We start from the raw sequence: 19671 nt of genomic DNA on the forward strand, positions 1-19671 counted from the left end.
ACGCAAACACGGGGAGAAAGTGCAAACTCCACATGGACAGTGACCCAGAGCCGGGATCGAACATGGGACCTCGGCGCTGTGAGGCAGCAGTGCTAACCCTGCGCCACCGTGATGCCCAACTGCACACCTTCTGATTAAGCACAGTGAAGCAAATTCACTGGCCCAGCACTCAACTAAGCAGCAGCAAAATGAAGGGAGAGATGATCTTTCTCAGCCATTGTGAATTAATTTGGTTGAGAAAACAGATCCTCAGGAGCAGGTTCTATCTGGTCTGTGAACATAGAACATACAGTGCAGAAGGAGGCCATTCGGCCCATCGAGTCTGCACCGACCCACTTAAGCCCTCACTTCCACCCTATCCCCGGAACCCTCCTAACCTTTTTTTTGGTCACTAAGGGCAATTTTATCATGGCCAATCCACCTAACCTGCACGTCTTGGACTGCAGGAGGAAACCGGAGCACCCGGAGGAAACCCATGCAGACACAGGGGGGAACATGCAGACTGTCCGCACAGATAGTGACCCAGCAGGAAGTTGAACTTGGGGCGCTGACGCTGTGAAGCCACAGTGCTAATCATTTGTGCTACCGTGCTGCTCAGTTGATGAAGGAGCTATGCTCCGAAAGACAGTGATTCCAAACAAATCTGTTGGACTGTAACCTGGCGTTATAATACTTCTCACTGTGCTCTATTTGTTGTCATTATTGGAGCATAATGTAGCGTGGGTTTCACAACATGTACAACTTAAGTAGTCAGATTTCAAAACATGACGTACTTTTTCCAGAAAATAAAAGAGAAAGCCTTTCTTAGTCCCTCACTGTGGGAAAACACCTCTGTGCTTCCTGTGATAGCTCACTGCAGCCTGGCAACATATAGCTATTAAGATTTAAACCTACATGTTAACTACCCAATCCAGTTGGTGAAGCTTTCAGGTACTGTGGCAGCCTTTGACCCAGAAGCAGTAGAGTAGGAAAAGTTGACTGGAAATTGCTATTGATTTTAAGAATGTTTGACAATGAGTTGCATCAATTGTAACAGAATCAATTGTGATTTTCTTGGATAAATAGAAATACTGATCCATGTGCCACGGCGATCGTCAATATGGAAGCAGCACCAAGGAAGCAGTATCAAAAGAAAATAAGTTAAGACAGAAGCCTTGTGGTTGACAGACACCAAGGAGTGCTGGAGGCAAAAGGCAATCAGCATACAGACGCTGCACAAAGAACTCCTGCAGCAGGACACAGTTATCAACTTCATGGTGCGTTTAGCAGTAGCCACCATCTCGATGAAATGCATGTCTTCTGTTTGGCAGTAAGAAAATTAGAATTCCAGAAGCTCTTGGGGAAGTGGAAGTGACGCATGACTGAATCCTAAGAGCAATGTGAATAGTTCAGACAGACGAAAGAGCTGCGCTTGTAGCAGGGGACCAGATTGCAAACCAGGTATTGTTGGCTGGTTGAAATGAAAATGAAATGAAAATGAAATGAAATGAAATGAAATGAAATGAAATGAAATGAAATGAAATGGAACTCTGGAGAGCTCTGCTATCAAGATTGATGTGAGCTGCACGAGTGAGAGTTTTTAGATGTGTGCCTTGTCAGTATTAAACATATCTGGGGCCTCTGATGAAATACAGCTGCCAATGAATGCAACTTGAGGGCAGAATTGATTGTGTGGGGAAAATTAGAAATCTTGCGACTAGAGGCAGAGTTGGAAGGATTGTTCGAGTGGACATGAAGCCACAAAACTAGTTTGGTTGTTTTGTTGCATCGACGATTTAAAGTGAAACCTATCTTATTTCAAGTATTTCAAAGTCACTTTTAGTTTGATTCCTATTCGTGTTAAAATAAAAGCCACAAAAAGCAGAATTGCGTTGGTAATTTCTTCATTTGGGCATCATTCAGCAAATTAGGTTACTTTATTTATGGTTCCCCAAGGAGTTCATAAAAAGTATTATTAAAGCTCTTGCCTTGTAACAGAAATCTGGTTATTAAACATATCTGCAGGACCTTAGGAAAAAAGGCTAGTACCCCCAGCAGCCACAACCTCAAAACAGATATTCCCGCCAAAAGGATTTATTAAGGTGGTAGAAATAAATAATAAATAACCACAATTAGATTACAACAGATGATGGGTATTAATTGTCTTTGAGCAGGACTAGGAGCAGGAGTAGGCCATATGGCCCATTTTTATCTGATTTTTTTTTCGAAAGGGGAAAGCTGGGACACTGGGTTGAGTGGGAAGAGAGCTGTGAGGCTGAATAAGTCAATAACCTTTGTAAATAAAGAAAGGCTGTGTGCCTTAGCCTTGGCTTCACCAACCGGTATGGATCCTATTAATGCCATTCCCGGATAAAACTTTGCGTGCCTAATTTTAAATACTGTGCATGAATTCTGCCAGTTAAGGTTCCAGAAATGCGGTATACTAATGCAAATGTCTTTTACAATTGCCAATTGTTTTACATTGACACACTGTTTGAAAGAGTATGGATAATTGGGGTGACGGTTTCTCATGAGTGCATTAACTACTTTCTGATAAAATTGTTTGAACTAATATTAAAATTCCAAAACCATTTTCAGTAGTCCAACTTCAGCGTGAGCTTTTAAAATTATTTTAATAGAAACTTAGCCAATACTCACTTGTTCTTTGGTCTGAGCTTTCTGAACATAGTCCCTCCCGACTTTGATGCGGGGAGTGAGGATTGCCCTGCTGAAGTCAGTTACGTTGATTCCCAGCAGGTGGCAGACTTTTTGGGCAGCTGTGAAGCAAAAGACATTGTGAAGATTAAACAGCCCTTCATTTCATTGAGAATCTAATACTTTGCTGACAGACAACAAAATGCTAGCTGCACCTTCAACCAGAAATATAATATAGTACAGCAATATTTCTGCACAGATCAAATTAAAGCAATACATAGACTTAACAGCACAGAAACTGGCTATTTGCTCCAACAGCTCTATGTTCCACATGAGTCTTCTGTCACATCTCTTCATTTCACTCTGTCGGTGTATCCTTCCTTTCACCGACATGACCTGGCTTGCCCTTAATTGCAGCTGCACCGTCTCCATCATTTCCAAAATTTTTTATTCCTCAAATCTGCCATCCTGTTATGGAACTTGCACATTCTTTACATTTACAAAGCATCGCTGAATTTGAACCTAATTATATTTTTAAAACGAAAAATTCTGTAGAATAGGAGAAAAGTCAAGCTAACGTATTTAGGTCTAAATTTGAAAGAATAAATTTATTTAAAATTCAGCATTTCTTTTACTTACGGATTTTCAGACAAACTACTCAGCAATATTTAAAAATAAACTCTTCGATTTTAAAATCAGCAGCCAGGTTAGAATAGTCAATTAGCGACTTTCTCTGTCATTTATTAGTTATTGCATTCAGTGCACTTTACTGCATCTTATCCAGGGGAAACAAACAAACAATTGATCCTGCCCAAAATAAAATTCAGCTACTTATTAACTTGCTATATATACACACAGCAATTTTGAAATTGATAGTACAAAAAGTTTTTTTTTTTTAAATAATTTTTATTGGAATTTTTTTACAGAAAATATAAAATATAACAACAATGAAATGCAACAAAATAACCCATAACAACTGTAACACCCCCCAGACCGTATCAACGCATGTATCATATCCCCCCCACCCCAACAAAAGAACTTAAAAATAAATTAAAATTAAATAAACAAACATAGTCATCGTCGTCGTCCCCCCCCTCTCCCCCCCATTTCCCTCCCCCCCCCCCTCTCCCCTCCCCCCCCACCTCTTCCCTCCCCCTTCCCCCCGGGTTGCAGCTGCTACTGTCCCAGTACCCTATCGTTGAGCCAGAAAGTCGAGGAAAGGTTGCCACCGCCTAAAGAACCCTTGTACCGATCCTCTCAGGGCGAATTTGACCTTCTCTAGCTTAATAAAATCCGCCATGTCATTGATCCAGGTCTCCACGCTTGGGGGCCTCGCATCCTTCCATTGTAGCAAAATCCTTCGCCGGGCTACTAGGGACACAAAGGTCAGAACACCGGCCTCTTTCGCCTCCTGCACTCCTGGCTCCACCCCAACCCCAAAAATCGCGAGTCCCCATCCCGGCTTGACCCTGGATCCCACCATCCTCGCCACCCCCTTCCAGAACTCCTCCACTGCAGGGCATGCCCAGAACATATGGGTATGGTTCACTGGGCTCCCAGAGCACCTGACACACCTGTCTTCACCCCCAAAGAACCTACTCATCCTCGTCCCAGTCATGTGGGCCCGGTGCAGCACCTTGAATTGGATGAGGCTAAGCCGCGTACACGAGGAGGAAGAATTAACCCTCTCCAGGGCATCAGCCCATGTCCCGTCTTCGATCTGTTCCCGCAGTTCCCCCTCCCACTTAGTTTTCAGCTCCTCTACTGACGCCTCCTCCACCTCCTGCATAACCTTGTAGATATCAGATATCTTCCCCTCTCCGACCCAGACCCCCGAAAGCACCCTGTCACTCACCCCCCTCGCGGGAAGCGAAGGGAATCCCTCCACCTGCCGTCTAGCAAATGCCTTTACCTGCAGATACCTGAACATGTTTCCCGAGGGGAGCCCAAATTTCTCCTCCAACTCCCCCAGGCTCGCAAACCTCCCATCAATAAACAGGTCCCTCAACTGTCTGATGCCCACTCTGTGCCAGCCCTGAAATCCCCCATTAATGTTCCCCGGGACGAACCTATGGTTCCCCATTAACGGAGCCTCCAGCGAGCCCCCCACTTCTCCCCTATGTTGCCTCCACTGCCCCCAAATCTTGAGGGTAGCTGCCACCACCGGACTCGTGGTATACCTCGTAGGAGGGAGCGGCCACGGCGCCGTTACCAGGGCCCCCAGGCTTGTATCTCCATAGGACACCCTCTCCATCCGTTTCCATGCTGCCCCCTCCCCCTCCATCACCCACTTGCGCACCATCGACACATTGGCCGCCCAGTAGTACCCCGAGAGATTGGGTAACGCCAGCCCCCCCCATCTCTACCCCGCTCCAAGAAGACCCTCTTCACCCTCGGGGTCCCATGCTCCCAAACAAAGCTCATGATGCTGCTGGTCACCCTTCTAAAAAAGGCCCTAGGGATAAAGATGGGCAAACACTGGAAGAGGAACAAGAACCTCGGGAGAACCGTCATTTTGACGGACTGCACTCTACCCGCCAACGATAGCTGCACCATGTCCCACCTTTTAAATTCCTCCTCCATCTGCTCCACCAACCTGGTAAAATTAAACTTATGGAGAGTCTCCCAACTCCTGGCCACCTGCACCCCCAGATATCTTAAACTCTTCACTGCCCTCTTAAACGGGAGCCTCCCAATTCCCTCCTCCTGATCTCCCGGGTGTACTACAAATACCTCGCTCTTGCCTAAATTTAACTTATAGCCCGCGAAGCCCCCAAATTCCGGCAACAGCTCCATCACCCCCGGCATTCCCCCTTCTGGGTCCGCCACATACACCAGCAGGTCGTCCGCATACAGCGATACCCGATGTTCCTCCCCACCCCGCACCAGGCCCCCTCCATCTCCCTGACTCCCTCAACGCCATAGCCAGAGGTTCAATCGCTAGTGCAAAGAGCAAGGGGGACAGGGGGCACCCTGCCTGGTCCCACGGTAGAGCCTAAAGTACTCCGATCTCCTTCCATTTGTAACTACACTCGCCATCGGAGCCGCGTAGAGCAGCCTCACCCATTTGATGAATCCCTCCCCAAATCCGAAGAGCTCCAGCACATCCCACAGGTACCCCCACTCAACTCTATCAAATGCTTTCTCTGCATCCAGCGCCACCACTATCTCCGCCTCCCCCTCCACTACCGGCATCATTATAACATTTAGCAGTCTCCGCACATTCGTGTTGAGCTGCCGTCCCTTGACAAATCCTGTCTGATCTTCGTGTATCACCCCTGGCACACGATCCTCTATCCTGGTGGCCAGGATCTTCGCCAGCAACTTGGCGTCAACATTGAGGAGCGAGATAGGCCTGTATGATCCACACTGCAAGGGGTCCTTATCCCGCTTTAGGATCAGAGAGATCAGTGCCCGGGACATCGTCAGGGGCAAAGCCCCCCCCCCCCATGGCTCATTGAAGGCTCGCACCAACAGGGGGCCCACCAGATCCGCATACTTTTTATAAAATTCCACCGGGAACCCGTCCGGCCCCGGGGCCTTACCTGACTGCATTTGTCCAATCCCCGACTAGCTCCTCCAACTCTATCGGTGCCCCCAGCCTCTCTACCAGCTCCTCTTGAACCCTTGGGAAACATAGCCTGTTCATGAAGCTCTCCATCCCCCCCTCTCCCCATCGAAGGTTCCGACCGGTACAGTTCCTCGTAGAAGTCCCTAAAGACCCCATTTACTTCTGTCCCCTTCTGCACTACATTCCCACCCCCATCCGTCACTCGACCAATTTCCCTAGCAGCATCTCGCCTACGGAGCTGATGCGCCAACATCCTGCTCGCCTTCTCCCCATACTCATATACCGCGCCCTGCACCCTCCTCCACTGTGTCTCCGCCTTTCTGGTGGTCAACAAGTCAAATTTGGCCTGCAAACTACGCCGTTCCCCCAGCAACCCCTCCTCCGGTGCCTCCGCGTAACTCCTGTCCACATCCAGGAGCTCCCCCACCAGTCTCTCCCTCTCCTTCCTCTCCCTCCTTTCCCTATGGGCCCGGATGGAGATCAGCTCCCCCTGGATCACTGCTTTCAGAGCCTCCCAGACCCCCCCCCCTCCCCAGTGCCATTGGTATCAAGATACCCCTCAATACTTCTCCGGACCCTCCTACACACCTCCTCATCAGCCAGCATCCCCACATCCAGGCGCCAGAGCGGGCGCTGGTCCCGCGCCTCCACCCATCTCCAGATCAACCCAGTGCGGAGCATGGTCTGAAATCGCTATGGCCGAATACTCAGCATCCTGCACCCTCGGGATCAATCCCCTGCTCAGGATGAAAAAAATCTATTCGTGAATAAACCCTATGGACATGAGAGAAAAAGGAATACTCCCACGCTCTCGGTCTCCCAAACCTCCAGGGATCCACCCCTCCCCATCTGGTCCATGAATCCCCTCAGTACTTTGGCCGCCGCCGGTCTCCTACCCGTCCTTGAACTGGACCGGTCCAGTGGGGGATACAGCACTGTGTTAAAGTCTCCCCCCATGATCAGGCCCCCTGCCTCCAGGTCCGGAATGCGGCCCAACAAGCGCCTCGTGAAGCCAGCATCACCCCAATTCGGGGCATATACATTAACCAGCACCACCTTCTCTTCCTGCAGCCTACCCTTCACCATAATATATCTGCCCTCCTTGTCCAACACCATCTCAGCCGCCTCGAACGCCACCCTCTTCCCCACCAGAATCGCCACCCCCTGGTTCTTCGCGTCCAATCCAGAGTGAAAAACCTGCCCCACCCACCCCTTCCTCAGACGAACCTGGTCCGCCACCTTCAAGTGGGTCTCCTGGAGCATAGCCACGTCCGCCTTCAACCCCTTCAGATGAGAAAATACCCTAGTTCTCTTAACCGGCCCATTCAGCCCCCTCACGTTCCAGGTAATCAGCCGGATCAGAGGGCAACCCGCCCCCCTCCCCTCCCCCACCGGCTAGCCATAGCTTATCGACTGCTCACCCCAGGCCAGCTCGCCCCGCCGACCCGTTCCCCATGGCGATAACGCCTCTCCTCTACCCCCCCCGGCCCACACCAGCTCCATCCTGACCATTCCAGCAGCAACCCTGTATTCCCCCCCCCCCCCCCCCCCCCCCCGGCTAGGACCCCTCCTAGCCGCGACGCACCCTCCATGGTACTTCCGTGAGTCAGCTGACCCCGGCAGCTCCTGCCAAAACCTATCCCCTCCCGGCATGGGGTCATCCCCCTCTTGCCACACCTCCTTGGCACCGCTTCAGCGCAGGAAAGAAAACCAGTAAAGGCCACGCCCCCACCGCCAGCTCCGCCCCCCCTGCCCCGCAGCACGGGAAACCAGAGGAAAGCCCGCGCTTTCACACTGCCACACCCCACCCTTCTGACGCAGCTGCCCAAAATCCAGTTTCACCCCAACCCCCGTACAGAAGAGAACATATAAAATACAAACCCCCAACATTCCCCACACCCATACCTAACAGACAGACCCTCCCGGAAACAGAGCAAAAAGAAAACCAGCATAAACACACACGTCAAAGTTAAAGAACAGCAACAGCGAAAACAGCAACGGTCTAGTGTGTCCCCAGGCCCTAGTTCGAGTCCAGCTTCTCCGCCTGTACAAAGGCCCACGCCTCCTCCAGGGACTCGAAGTAGTGGTGCCGGTCCTTGTATGTCACCCACAGGCGCGCAGGCTGCAGCATTCCAAATCTGACCTGCTTGGCATGCAGCACCGTCTTCGTCCGGTTGAACCTGGCCCGCCGCTTAGCCACCTCCGCACTCCAATCCTGGTAGATTCTCACTACCGAATTCTCCCACTTGCTCCCTCTTTCTTGGCCCAGCGCAGCACACACCCCCGGTCGCTGAATCGATGGAACCGCACCAGCACCGCCCTCGGGGGCTCATTTGCCTTAGGCCTCCTGGCCAGCACTCTGTGAGCTCCCTCAAGCTCCAGGGGCAAATGGAAGGACCCCGCCCCCATCAACGAGCTCAACATTGTGGTCACATACGCCGGGAGATCCGACCCCTCCAGCCCCTCCGCCAGGCCCAGGATCCTCAAATTCTTTCACCTCGTGCGAACATCCAGCTCCTCCAAGCGGTCTTGCCACTTTTTGTGAAGTGCCTCGTGCAACTCCACTTTCCCCACGAGGACCACGGCCTCCTCCTCCCTCTCAGCGGCCTGCTGCTGCAACTCCCGAATGGACGCCTCCTGGGCCGCCTGGGTCCCAAGCAGCTTGTTGGTAGTCGTATTCAGGGAGTCCAGCAGCTCAGCCTTCAGCTCCGCAAAACAGCGCAGAAGAGAGGCCTGCTGCTCCTGCGCCCACTTCCACCAGTCCTCGGGTGTTCCGCCGGCCGCCATTTTGTCCTTCTTCCCCCGCTTTTCTTGGGGAGCTGCTGCAGCTTTTTCCTTTGCCCCACTCTGGGTGAACACCATAAATTATGGGGAATGCTCCTCTAGACACCTTCCCCCACCGGGATTAGTCGAAACAGCGCCATTTGGGGCCCTCAAATTGGCCCAAAAGTCCTTAAGTAGCGGGAGCTGCCGAACGTGCGGCTTAGCTCCACATAGCCGCAACCGGAAGTCCGATAGTACAAATAGTTAACTAGCTTTTAGGCTATCAGCAACTGCTTGTTTACAACATCGGACATTCTGAATGGCGGGGAATAGACCAACTTCACAAGAAAACACAACTTAACCATGTAAATGCAATATACAGTGCAACGAGGTTGCTCATATGAGCATGAAGATGAAAAAAAGTTGAATATTCATAAGAGTCTCTTAAGTTACAGTTCTGTTTACCTGTATTATCAGGCATGGAAGCTTGGTCTGTGTTGCGTTCCTTCTTGAAAATTATGTTGCCAAATTGAAGTACTGCAGAAACTACCTTCAGCATGGCTGGAAAGAGGGAAAAATTAAATGTGCAACTTTATCAAATGGGTGTTAATAAACTGGGTTGATGCACTGCACCATAGAACAAGAGACTGCTAAACTCTTATCTCAGTTGGGCCATTTAGTGAGTGTGTAAACGGGGTGGGGTGTTCACGCCAGGAGTGCGCATAAATAAATAAGTGATCTTTATTGTCACAAGTAGGCTTACATTAACACTACCATAAAATTTACAGTGCAGGAGGCCTTTCAGCCCATCGAGTCTGCACCGGCCCTTTGAAAGAATACCCTACTCAAGCCCACGCCTCTTTTTTGATACTAAGGGCGATTTAGCAAAGCCAATTCACCTAAGGGCAGCACAGTAGCATTGTGGATCGCACAATTGCTTCACAGCTCCAGGGTCCCAGGTTCGATTCCGGCTTGGGTCACTGTCTGTGCGGAGTCTGCACATCCTCTCCGTGTGTGCGTGAGTTTCCTCCGGGTGCTCCGGTTTCCTCCCACAGTCCAAAGATGTGCAGGTTAGGTGGATTGGCCATGATAAATTGCCCTGAGTGTCCAAAATTGCCCTTAGTGTTGGGTGGGGTTACTGGGTTATGGGGATAGGGTGGAGGTGTTGACCTCGGGTAGGGTGCTCTTTCCAAGAGCTGGTGCAGACTCGATGGGCCGAATGGCCTCCTTCTGCACTGTAAATTCTATGTCTATGTGAACCCGCACATCTTTGGACTGTGGGAGGAAACTGGAGCACACTGAGAAAACCCACGCAGACACGGGAAGAACATACAGACAGTGACCCAAGCAGGAATCAAGCTGTGAAGCAACTGCTAACCACTGTGCTGCCCTGCAATGAATTTACTGTGAAAACCCCCTAATCGCCATTCCAGCGCCTGTTCGGGTACAGAGGGAGAATTCAGAATTCTGAGCTGGTACGGGAATTGAACCCGCGCTGCTGGCCTTGTTCTGCATCACAAACCAGCTGTCTAGCTCACTGAACTAAACCAGCCCTATCTATCAATTTCTGTCTTGAACTTGCCCCCAATGATTGAGCTTCCAACACCCTCTGGAGCAGAGAATTTCAAAGATTCACCACCCTCTGACTAACCCCACAATACTCGGATGCAGCACAATAGACAAAAAAATCTTACGGTTAAGATGTCCAAAGATGTGCAGGTTAGCTGGGGTTACGGGATAGGGCAGGGGAGTGGGCTTTCAGAGTGTCAGGGCAGACTCGATGGCCAAATGATCTCCTTCTGCACTATAGGGATTATGGATTAAACAAAAATGTAGATTTTGTGTTACATTGTAAAGTGTTTACAATATCAGATTTAATTGTTTTGATGGCTAAGCAGTTGGAATTTTAAGATGACAATGAAAACAAAAATGCGGACGACAAATAAAGAACATAGAACATACAGTGCAGAAGGGACCCTGGCGCTGTGAAGCTACAGTGCTATCCGTGCTCCAGGTAAAGCAGAAGCTGCGCTGCCCCTGAAGAGGCTGCATCTGCGGTACAGTGCTTTGTTTTGGTCTCCATATCCCAGGAAAAATGCAAGATCATTGGCAGGAGTCCAGAAGAGAGTTAAAAGGCCAAATTCTTGAACTTAAAACTGAATTGTGAGAAAAGATCCACCCTGGGATGTTACTCTCTCAAGTGGGAGATGTGGGTGGGAAAACCTAAACTGTTTTAAACTTCCTTGGGCATGGAGAATATGGATCCTGGAAAGTCTGCCAGAGATGGTGCTCAAGGCATAGTTTGAAGTTTAGTATGCTAGACCAAAATATATTTAGGCAACTTTTTTTTAAAAAGCATGACGGAATTGTGGAACAGTTGCCAAAAAGAGAGGTAACTAGAACAGAAAACCAAGTTTTTAAGTGGTGGCTGACAATGTTGGGAAAGGGAATTCCAGATTAATTAGTCCTAGAATCAAACTTGACATGAGGGTTGGAACAGTTTGCAAGATGATCCAATTATCTTCCCTTGCCAAAAGTAATACAATGCTAAGAAACTATTAAGAAGCAATGAATAAATGTAATAACTATTGCTTCAGCATACATTAAGAATATTTCCCACGGAAATTTAACTGTGACATGGGGTAACAAACCCCTCAACTAGAGACAGATTCTTTTTCAATAAATACCGACACTAAATGAGATCATGGTGCCCCCGGCAGGTAGGAAGGTGGAGGTAGTGATCGCAATGCAGAAAAGGCTTTTGATCGGGTAGAATGGGACTGCGGCAAGTGTGCGGACAAATAGGACAACATCAGACTATTTTAGACTGCACCAGGGAACAAGACAGGGATGCCACCTCTCCCCACTGTTGTTTGTGCTGGCTATAGAGCCGTTGGCAATTGCTCCGAGAGCTTAGAGGGGCTGGAGAGGACTGGTCCGGAGGGGGGTGGGGGTTATGTTTCGGACCCAATAGAGGGGATGGAAGAAATCATGAGGACTCTAGGGCAGTGTCCTTCAAAGTCAGGGGCGCGACCAGCGGATGGGTTGCGGGCGGGTGTCGGGAGGGTCACGGAGTCGTTGTCCGCAGCGCTCCCAATCGCGCAAATCCCCGCGCAGCAGCCGGCTTTTCATAACACAGGCTGTAAGCAGCCGCAAACACGTTTTTAAAAAATTCGGCCGCATTGCACACCGATAATCAGGCATGCATGCGCAGTGCGGCCGCTATTTTTTTTTAAACGGTTGCAGCTTTTTGTTTTACAAGTTCTGTAGTGGTTTTTATTCATTTATTTTATTCATTTAATTTTTTTTCTCATTTATTTTACGGGGGGGGGGGGGGGGGGGGGGGGGGTTATTTGATAAAATTTTACAGGAAAAAAATTCAGAACTGGTCAGATGGAGACTCCATACCTTCTGAAGGCTTCACCATCCAACAGGTTCCATTGGAGGAGCGTGTACGAGGGCCAAAGGGAACCAAAACCATTTCCTCCATTTTTGTCAGCAGCAAAGAAGGTAAGAGAAAATGGTGGGTCACGAAGGTCGGCCGACGTGGGTCCCGAACGTTGGCCGGTTGGTAAAAATGGGTCCCCAGAAAAAACGTTTGGAGAACACTGCTCTAGGGGAATTTCGCCGGTTTTCGGGGTATAAGCTTACTATGGGAAAGAGTGAGGTGTTTGTGGTCCAGGCGAGGGGACAGGAGGGGCGACTGGGAGAGCTGCCGTTTAGGTTAGTAAAGGGAAGCTTTAGGTACCTAGGCATCCAAGTGGCGCGAGAATGGGACTAGCTGCATAAATTGAATCTGGCCCGTCTGGTGGACCAAATGAAGGACGATTTTCGGAGATGGGACGCGCTTCCGTGGTCTCTGGCTGGGAGGGTACAAACGGTGAAGATGACGGTCCTCCCGAGATTCCTATTCGTATTTCAGTGTCTCCCCATCTTTATTCCGCGGTCCTTTTTTAAGCAGGTCAACAAAGTGATCACGGGCTTTGTCTGGGTGGGCAAGATCCCGCGAGTAAGCAAGGTAATGCTTGAGCGGAGTCGGGGAAAGGGCGGGCTGGCGCTGCCAAATTTCAGCAACTATTACTGGGCGGCTAATATTGCCATGATCAGGAAGTGGGTGGTGGATGAGGGGTCGGCATGGGTGCGTATGGAAGCCGCTTCATGTAAGGGCATCAGTTTGGGGGCGTTGGTAACTGCGCCTCTGCTGTACCCGCCGGCAAGAGGTGGTGATTTTTGGGGTGTCGGAAGACCCGGGAATCCAGGAGGAGAAAGGGGCAGACGTTCTGGCCTTTGCTTCCCTGGTAGCCCGGAGACGGATACTATCAGCTTGGAGGGACACAAAGCCCCTGAAGTCGGAGACCTGGCTATCGGACTTGGCTAGATTTCTCTGTTTGGAGAAAATCAAGTTCGCCTTGAGAGGGTCACTGTTGGGGTTCGCCCGGAGGTGGCAACCGTTCGTCGACTTCAATAGGTAAATGGCCTTTGCACTATATTTATGGTTTCATGTATATTGTTTATTTTGTTGGTGTCACTATACCAAAAATAACTCCATAAAATGTTTATTAAAAAAAACATAATAGATCAGTAGATGTAACCATTTCAAACAAGATGTGGAGATGCCGGCGTTGGACTGGGGTGAGCACAGTAAGAAGTCTTACAACACCAGGTTAAAGTCCAACAGGTTTGATTCAAACACGAGCTTTCGGAGCGCAGCTCCTTCCTCAGGTGAAGAAGGAGCTGCGCTCCGAAAGCTCGTGTTTGAATCAAACCTGTTGGACTTTAACCTGGTGTTGTAAGATTTCAAACAAGGCCACAGATTTGTTTGCTTTATAAGGACTGATCCTCCATTCAGTCACCCCAGCTTCGTCTCTCCACCACTTCAGAAGTGGAAAAAGTATTTAGGCCAATAGGGCAGCACAGTGGTTAGCACTGCTGTGTTACAGGGACCCAGGCATGATTCTGATCTTGGGTGACTGTGTAGAGTTTTCACATTCTCCACGCGTTTCCTCCGGGTGCTCCAGTTTCCTCCCACAGTCCAATGATGTGCAGGTTAGGTGGTTGGCCATGCTAAGTGTCCCACGGTTAAGTGGGGTTATAGGAATAGGACGGGACATTGGGACTGGATAGGGTGCTCTTTCGGAGAGTTGCTGCAGACGTAATGGGCCGAATGGCCTCCTTCTGCGCTTTAGGCATTCTATGGATTCGAACTTCAATATGTGTCCAGTGGCAATGTAACAATGAATATTCTACTGCATGAACTTATTTCACTCATTCAAATATTGACACATATATTGGAAAGCAAAAACGTAGCAATTTGAGCTTGAACTGCTTCTTGGATACTGAAAACGTTGGGGTTTTTTCAACATTTGCTAATGACAACTACAGCCTATGCTTTTATATCATCAGGACTGGAGCCATTTCCTGCCAAATAAAGTAATCAAAGTAGATTTATAGATTATTTATCACAAAAATCTCAATGTGGGAGAGATTCAGACACCAGATAAGCTAATTGATTTGAAATCAGAGTATGTACTAACTTCAAGCACTTAGACTTAGCTAGCAAATTAGGGAACTGGGGAGGAGCTTGCAGCATTTTTAAATGGATTGTAGGGACCTCTTAAGTTACCACTGTGAATATGAAGGGTATACATGCAAGATCATAAGATTTGTTGCTACTCATCGAAGCATACCGATCAGTTCATCATCAGGAATTCCCATGATTCGGAATGCCTCCATTGTTTCCTGAAACAAATCCTTGTCTTGTTGTCCAGGAATGGTAACGTGACCATTAGAGAGAAATTTGTAGTTATTGTAACCCTCTAACAACAGATCAGCTGCAATCAAAGACATTTCATACATTAGCATTAGAGAAAATGGACAAACTTAGAGTTGTATATAGTTTTTCGCAAGTTCATGACATACAATAATGCTTTACAGTCAATTAAGGATTTGAGGCATAGTCAGTGTACTAATATAGTCAAACACGTCTACTGCACAATTACAGTTGAGAATCTTTAACGGCCTGGTGGGAGGTCCGGAGGAAGGCCGCACACGGCTCAAACCATGGTCTCCGTTTTTTGGACTTTTTAAACCCAGGTTCCTGGGGATTTTAAAAGACCATAAGACATAGGAGCAGAATTAGACCATTCGGCCCATTGAGTCTGCTCCGCCATTCAATCAGGCTGATAGGTTTCTCATTCCCATTCTCACCAAAACTGGCGCATCACATGGAATAAGGAATTTGTCAACGATAATATGTTGAAATCTATGAAGAAGGTTGGTGGGAAGAAGATTACAGGGGGTAATTCAATGGAGCCAGTAAGTCTGCGAAGCTCTGCAGGAGACAAGGCTTGGATGTGGTGGCCCATATCGCGGTGGTGAATCCTGAGCCACCCAAAGCAAACTGGTCAATTTTGCAAACACCAAGCTAACCAAGAAGGGGTAGAATCTAAGAAAGCACTCAATGATTCAAGTCAAAATGTGTAAAAGGACAAATTAAATTTAATACACCTTTTTAAAAAGAAAACGGATATGGAGCTGGGAGGAGCAGAAGCATGTACTTCCCAGCTCCAAAATAATTTTATGGCTGCAGTCTGAACCCCCCCCCCCCCCCCCCCCCCCCCCGCCTCACTTTGAGCCTTAGCACAGATGTAGGGCAGTCATGTGTGGAGGCACGACAAGCTCCGTAATTGTTGAAGATCAATCCTCATTTCCATTGTCTGCTGCAACCACTTGGTGCTTGAAAACTGACAAGGAACTGGTTAGGATCTGGAACGCCCTGCCCCCGAATGCGGCAGATTCAATCATGGCTTTCAAAAAGGAATTGGATAATTTTCTGAAAAGAAAAGATTTTCAGGGATATGGGGGAAAAGGCAGACAGTTGAACTAACGGATTTGGTCTTGCAGAGAGCGAGCCCGAACATATGGGTCATATTGGCTTTCCTCTGTTATAACCATTCCATGATGCCACACTCAAATTAAATAGTGCTCTGGTGAAAGATTGCAAAAAATCACCTTGAAAGAAAACAATAATGGGGTGATCTTGGGGCAATATAGAAAATACAGATCTGGAACATTACAGAAGGAAATTGATTTAAACTCATAAATGGTTGTAAATGGTAAGATTGCAATGAGGAAAATTTTGATCATTCGAAAAATTAGAAATACATATAATCAATTTATGGGTGAGATAGTAAAGTTAAAAGCCTATTTAAGAATTATTTTAATGTTATGATGCAAATCCTTCAAACCGATTTAAACAAAGATTGGCCATTCACCCTCCTCCTCATGCGTATCTTTCCTGTGAAATAATTCAGCATGAAGGCTTACTTTTCAAATGTTCTCCAGCACCAGAAAGTAGGTAGTAAAATATATGGAAGGTGCGTTCATCTTTGGCTTGACGTATGGCACGAGACTTTTCCAACAGATCTGGAAGTTGGTGGTTAAAGAGGCTCACAGTAGATGAGTATCAACAAACATTAAAAAGGGTAGCAAAGTGGAGTTTAATTTAGATTTGTCATAGAGTTTGAGGTTAATATGCAAATTCTACCCTTTTGGGGGTGGGGGTGGTCAAGTTTTAAGCCAAGGTAAGCAATTTATTCTCCAAGATCTACAGGGACATAATTTAGAAATTATTGAAAAAATGGGTGTGTAACGGTTATTCGCGTCCCAATTCTAGGGTCAGATGGAACAATTCTAGGGTCAGATGGGGCAGCGCGGTAGCATGGTGGTTAGCATAAATGCTTCACAGCTCTTGGGGGGGGGGGGGGGGGTGTTCTTGGGTTACGGGTATAGGGTGGATACGTGGGTTTGAGTAGGGTGATCATTGGTCGGCACAACATCGAGGGCCGAAGGGCCTGTTCTGTGCTGTACTGTTCTATGTTCTAATTTTCCTAATCTTAACACTTTCCTTTAAGTCTTGAAGCAGGAAATAATTTCATTTCATTTCAAAGGCTTCAAACCTCTTTGTATTTATTGCTTTGAGGGACCTGTGTTCCACAAAACAAAGATAATGAAGTGCAGAACTAAAAACATGCGCCATTCATCAAATATCATCAGCCCTGTTCCCCAAACTGACCTTCTTGCCCTTGTATGCCATTCTTCAATTTTACATAATTAAAATTGTCTGTAATTACTGAACTCTTTTCCTGATGAATTTAATAACCATCAATTTTCTCCTATTCGTCATGGTAGTTAGTTACAATCTCGGATCAATTTCCTTTTCTTGTGTTCCCACATCCATTCAAGTTCATTCAGATCTTCCACCATCTAAGTGACTGTTTTCATAAATTCTTGCCTTTTGCCTCTCCAAAATCTAGCTCTACATTTTTTAAATTTGAGATATACTTTTTGATGTTAAGTAAAGATTACATTTTCCAGCAATAAGGTGCCAAAATAATGACAAATTTAGCTACTAAAATGGATGTTTTTCTGTTTTTACCACTAACACCCTCTTTTTCTTTTGATCTACCCAAATGGTACCAAATAGGTGACCCAAAAATCTCTGCAAGAGGAAGGAACACATTCCATACCAACATTTCAAAATGTCAGTTGCCTCTATATTGATCGGGGCGGACAATAAAACGCCAAACCCTAGACGAGCAAAGGCACGTCAAATTTCACAATACCAAAACTGTTAAAGCTATCCTGGGCAATGCATTAACATGTTCACATTCCATCATAAGTAACTCTGTTAAGGCAAGTCTGCGCAGTGAAGAATGCTTTTGTGGCTTTTCATGGCAGTAAAGGATACAAGTTTCAATATTGGCTCCGACAATGTAGCCATTCACATCAAAGTTGATTCGAATAAATTTACCCTGTGCATTAAAAAGTTAAACAAAATTACAAGTTAAACACTTGGAAGAAAATAGACTCGTTGATAAATTATTTTGTTGCTCTTCAAGGAGCAACTGTAGGCTCAGTTTCATCAACATATTTCATTGAAAACATTTGTGGCAAAGGATGCTTTGGAACCCAAAGCCACAAAATTAGGCAACCAATCATATAAATTAATCAATTAGACGCTTGACTTAAAGAAGTTGGTGGCTTAGTGATGTTATTGGACAAGTAACCCAAAGACTCACCACAGGAACTTAAATTCAGTCAATAAGTTGGTCTTCTCAAGAACAAAGGCGGGAATTATGCGTAGAACCAAAGGAAGTAGGTGAGATCCTAAATGAGTATGTTGCATCAGTAGTCACAAAGGAGAGGGACAGTTTGATTGGTGGTGTCTCAGAGGGATATGTAAACACTTAAGTAGTTATTACAAGGGAGGAAGTGTAAGGTGTGGTAAAAAGCATTAAGGGTAGACAAATCCCCAGGGCCAGATGGCCTATATCCCAGATTACTGAGGGAGACTAGAGATGAAATTACTGAGCCTCTAACAGAAATTTTTCCTCGTTGGCCATAGGTGAGGTCCCAAAGGGTTGGAGGATAGCCAATGTTGTAACCCGAGTAATTATAGGCAGTGAGCTTGACGTCAGTGATAGTGAAATTATTGTAAAAGATTCTCAGAGACAGGATCTATGCACATTTGGAAGTGAATGGTCTTAATAGCAACAGACTGCATGGTTTTGTATGAGGGAGGTCATGTCTCACTAATTTAATTGAGTTTTTTGAGGTGGTGACAAAAATGATTGATATGGAGAAGATTGTGGATGTTGTCTACATGGACTTTAGTAAAGCAGTTGACAAGGTCTCTCATGGCAGGCTGCTGGAAAAGATTAAATCACATGGGGTCAGGGGTGAACTAGCTAGATGGATTCAGAACTGGCTTGGCCAAAGAAGACAGAGGGTAGCAGTGGAAGCTGTTTTTCCGAATGGAGGTCTGTAACTAGTAGTGTTCCGCAGGCATCGGTACTGGGACCTCTGCTGTTTGTAATGTATATAAATGACTTGGAAACGGTAGCTGGTCTGATTAGCAAGTTTGCGAATGATACTAAGATTACAGGAGCTGCGGATAGTGATGAAGATGTAGGTTACAGATAGGCTGCAAAATTGGGTGGAGAAATGGCAGATGGAATTTAACCTGGATAAATATGAGGTGATACATTTTGGCAAATCCAATTCAGGTGGGAGCTATAAAATAAATGGCAGAACCATCAGGAGCATAGAGACACAGAGATCTGGGTGTGCAGGTCCACATATTCTTAAGTGGCAGCACAGGTGGAAATGGTGGTAAAGAAAGTATATAGAATGCTTGCCTTCATAGGACAGGGCATTGAGTAGAAAAGTTCACAAATTCTGTTACAGTTATATAGAACGTTGGTTCGGCCACATTTGGAATACTCTGTCCAATTCTGGTCATCGTACTTCCAGAAGGATGTGAGGCTTTGGAGAGAGTACAGAAAAGGCTTACCAGGATATTGTCTGGTATGGAGGGTATTAGCTATGAGGAGATATTGAATAAAGGGGCCTCACGGTAGCATGGTGGTTAAGCATCAATGCTTCACAGCTCCAGGGTCCCAGGTTCGATTCCCGGCTGGGTCACTGTCTGTGTGGAGTCTGCACGTCCCCCCCGTGTGTGCGTGGGTTTCCTCCGGGTGCTCCGGTTTCCTCCCGCAGTCCAAAGATGTGCGGGTTAGGTGGATTGGCCATGCTAAATTGCCCGTAGTGTAAGGTTAATGGGGGGATTGTTGGGTTACGGGTATGTGGGTTTAAGTAGGGTGATCATTGCTCGGCACAACATCGAGGGCTGAAGGGCCTGT

General features: G+C 47.2%; 1 protein-coding gene across 5 annotated transcripts in view; it reads right to left on the bottom strand.

Moving 5' to 3' along the window:
- LOC119956378 (myosin-9-like) overlaps window positions 1–19671 on the bottom strand; it is a 187089-nt gene that overhangs the window by 83066 nt on the left and 84352 nt on the right. For all 5 annotated transcript variants that reach the window (XM_038783544.1, XM_038783543.1, XM_038783546.1 and 2 more), the window contains 5 exons: window positions 17718–17781; window positions 16295–16393; window positions 14656–14799; window positions 9434–9529; window positions 2638–2756 (listed from right to left, as the gene is read on the bottom strand). In XM_038783544.1, coding sequence (XP_038639472.1) covers window positions 2638–2756; window positions 9434–9529; window positions 14656–14799; window positions 16295–16393; window positions 17718–17781 — 522 coding nt within the window. The remainder of the gene's footprint in view (window positions 1–2637; window positions 2757–9433; window positions 9530–14655; window positions 14800–16294; window positions 16394–17717; window positions 17782–19671) is intronic.

This window comes from Scyliorhinus canicula, chromosome 23, assembly GCF_902713615.1.
Source record: "Scyliorhinus canicula chromosome 23, sScyCan1.1, whole genome shotgun sequence".
In the NCBI taxonomy this organism is placed as follows: Eukaryota; Metazoa; Chordata; class Chondrichthyes; order Carcharhiniformes; family Scyliorhinidae; genus Scyliorhinus; species Scyliorhinus canicula.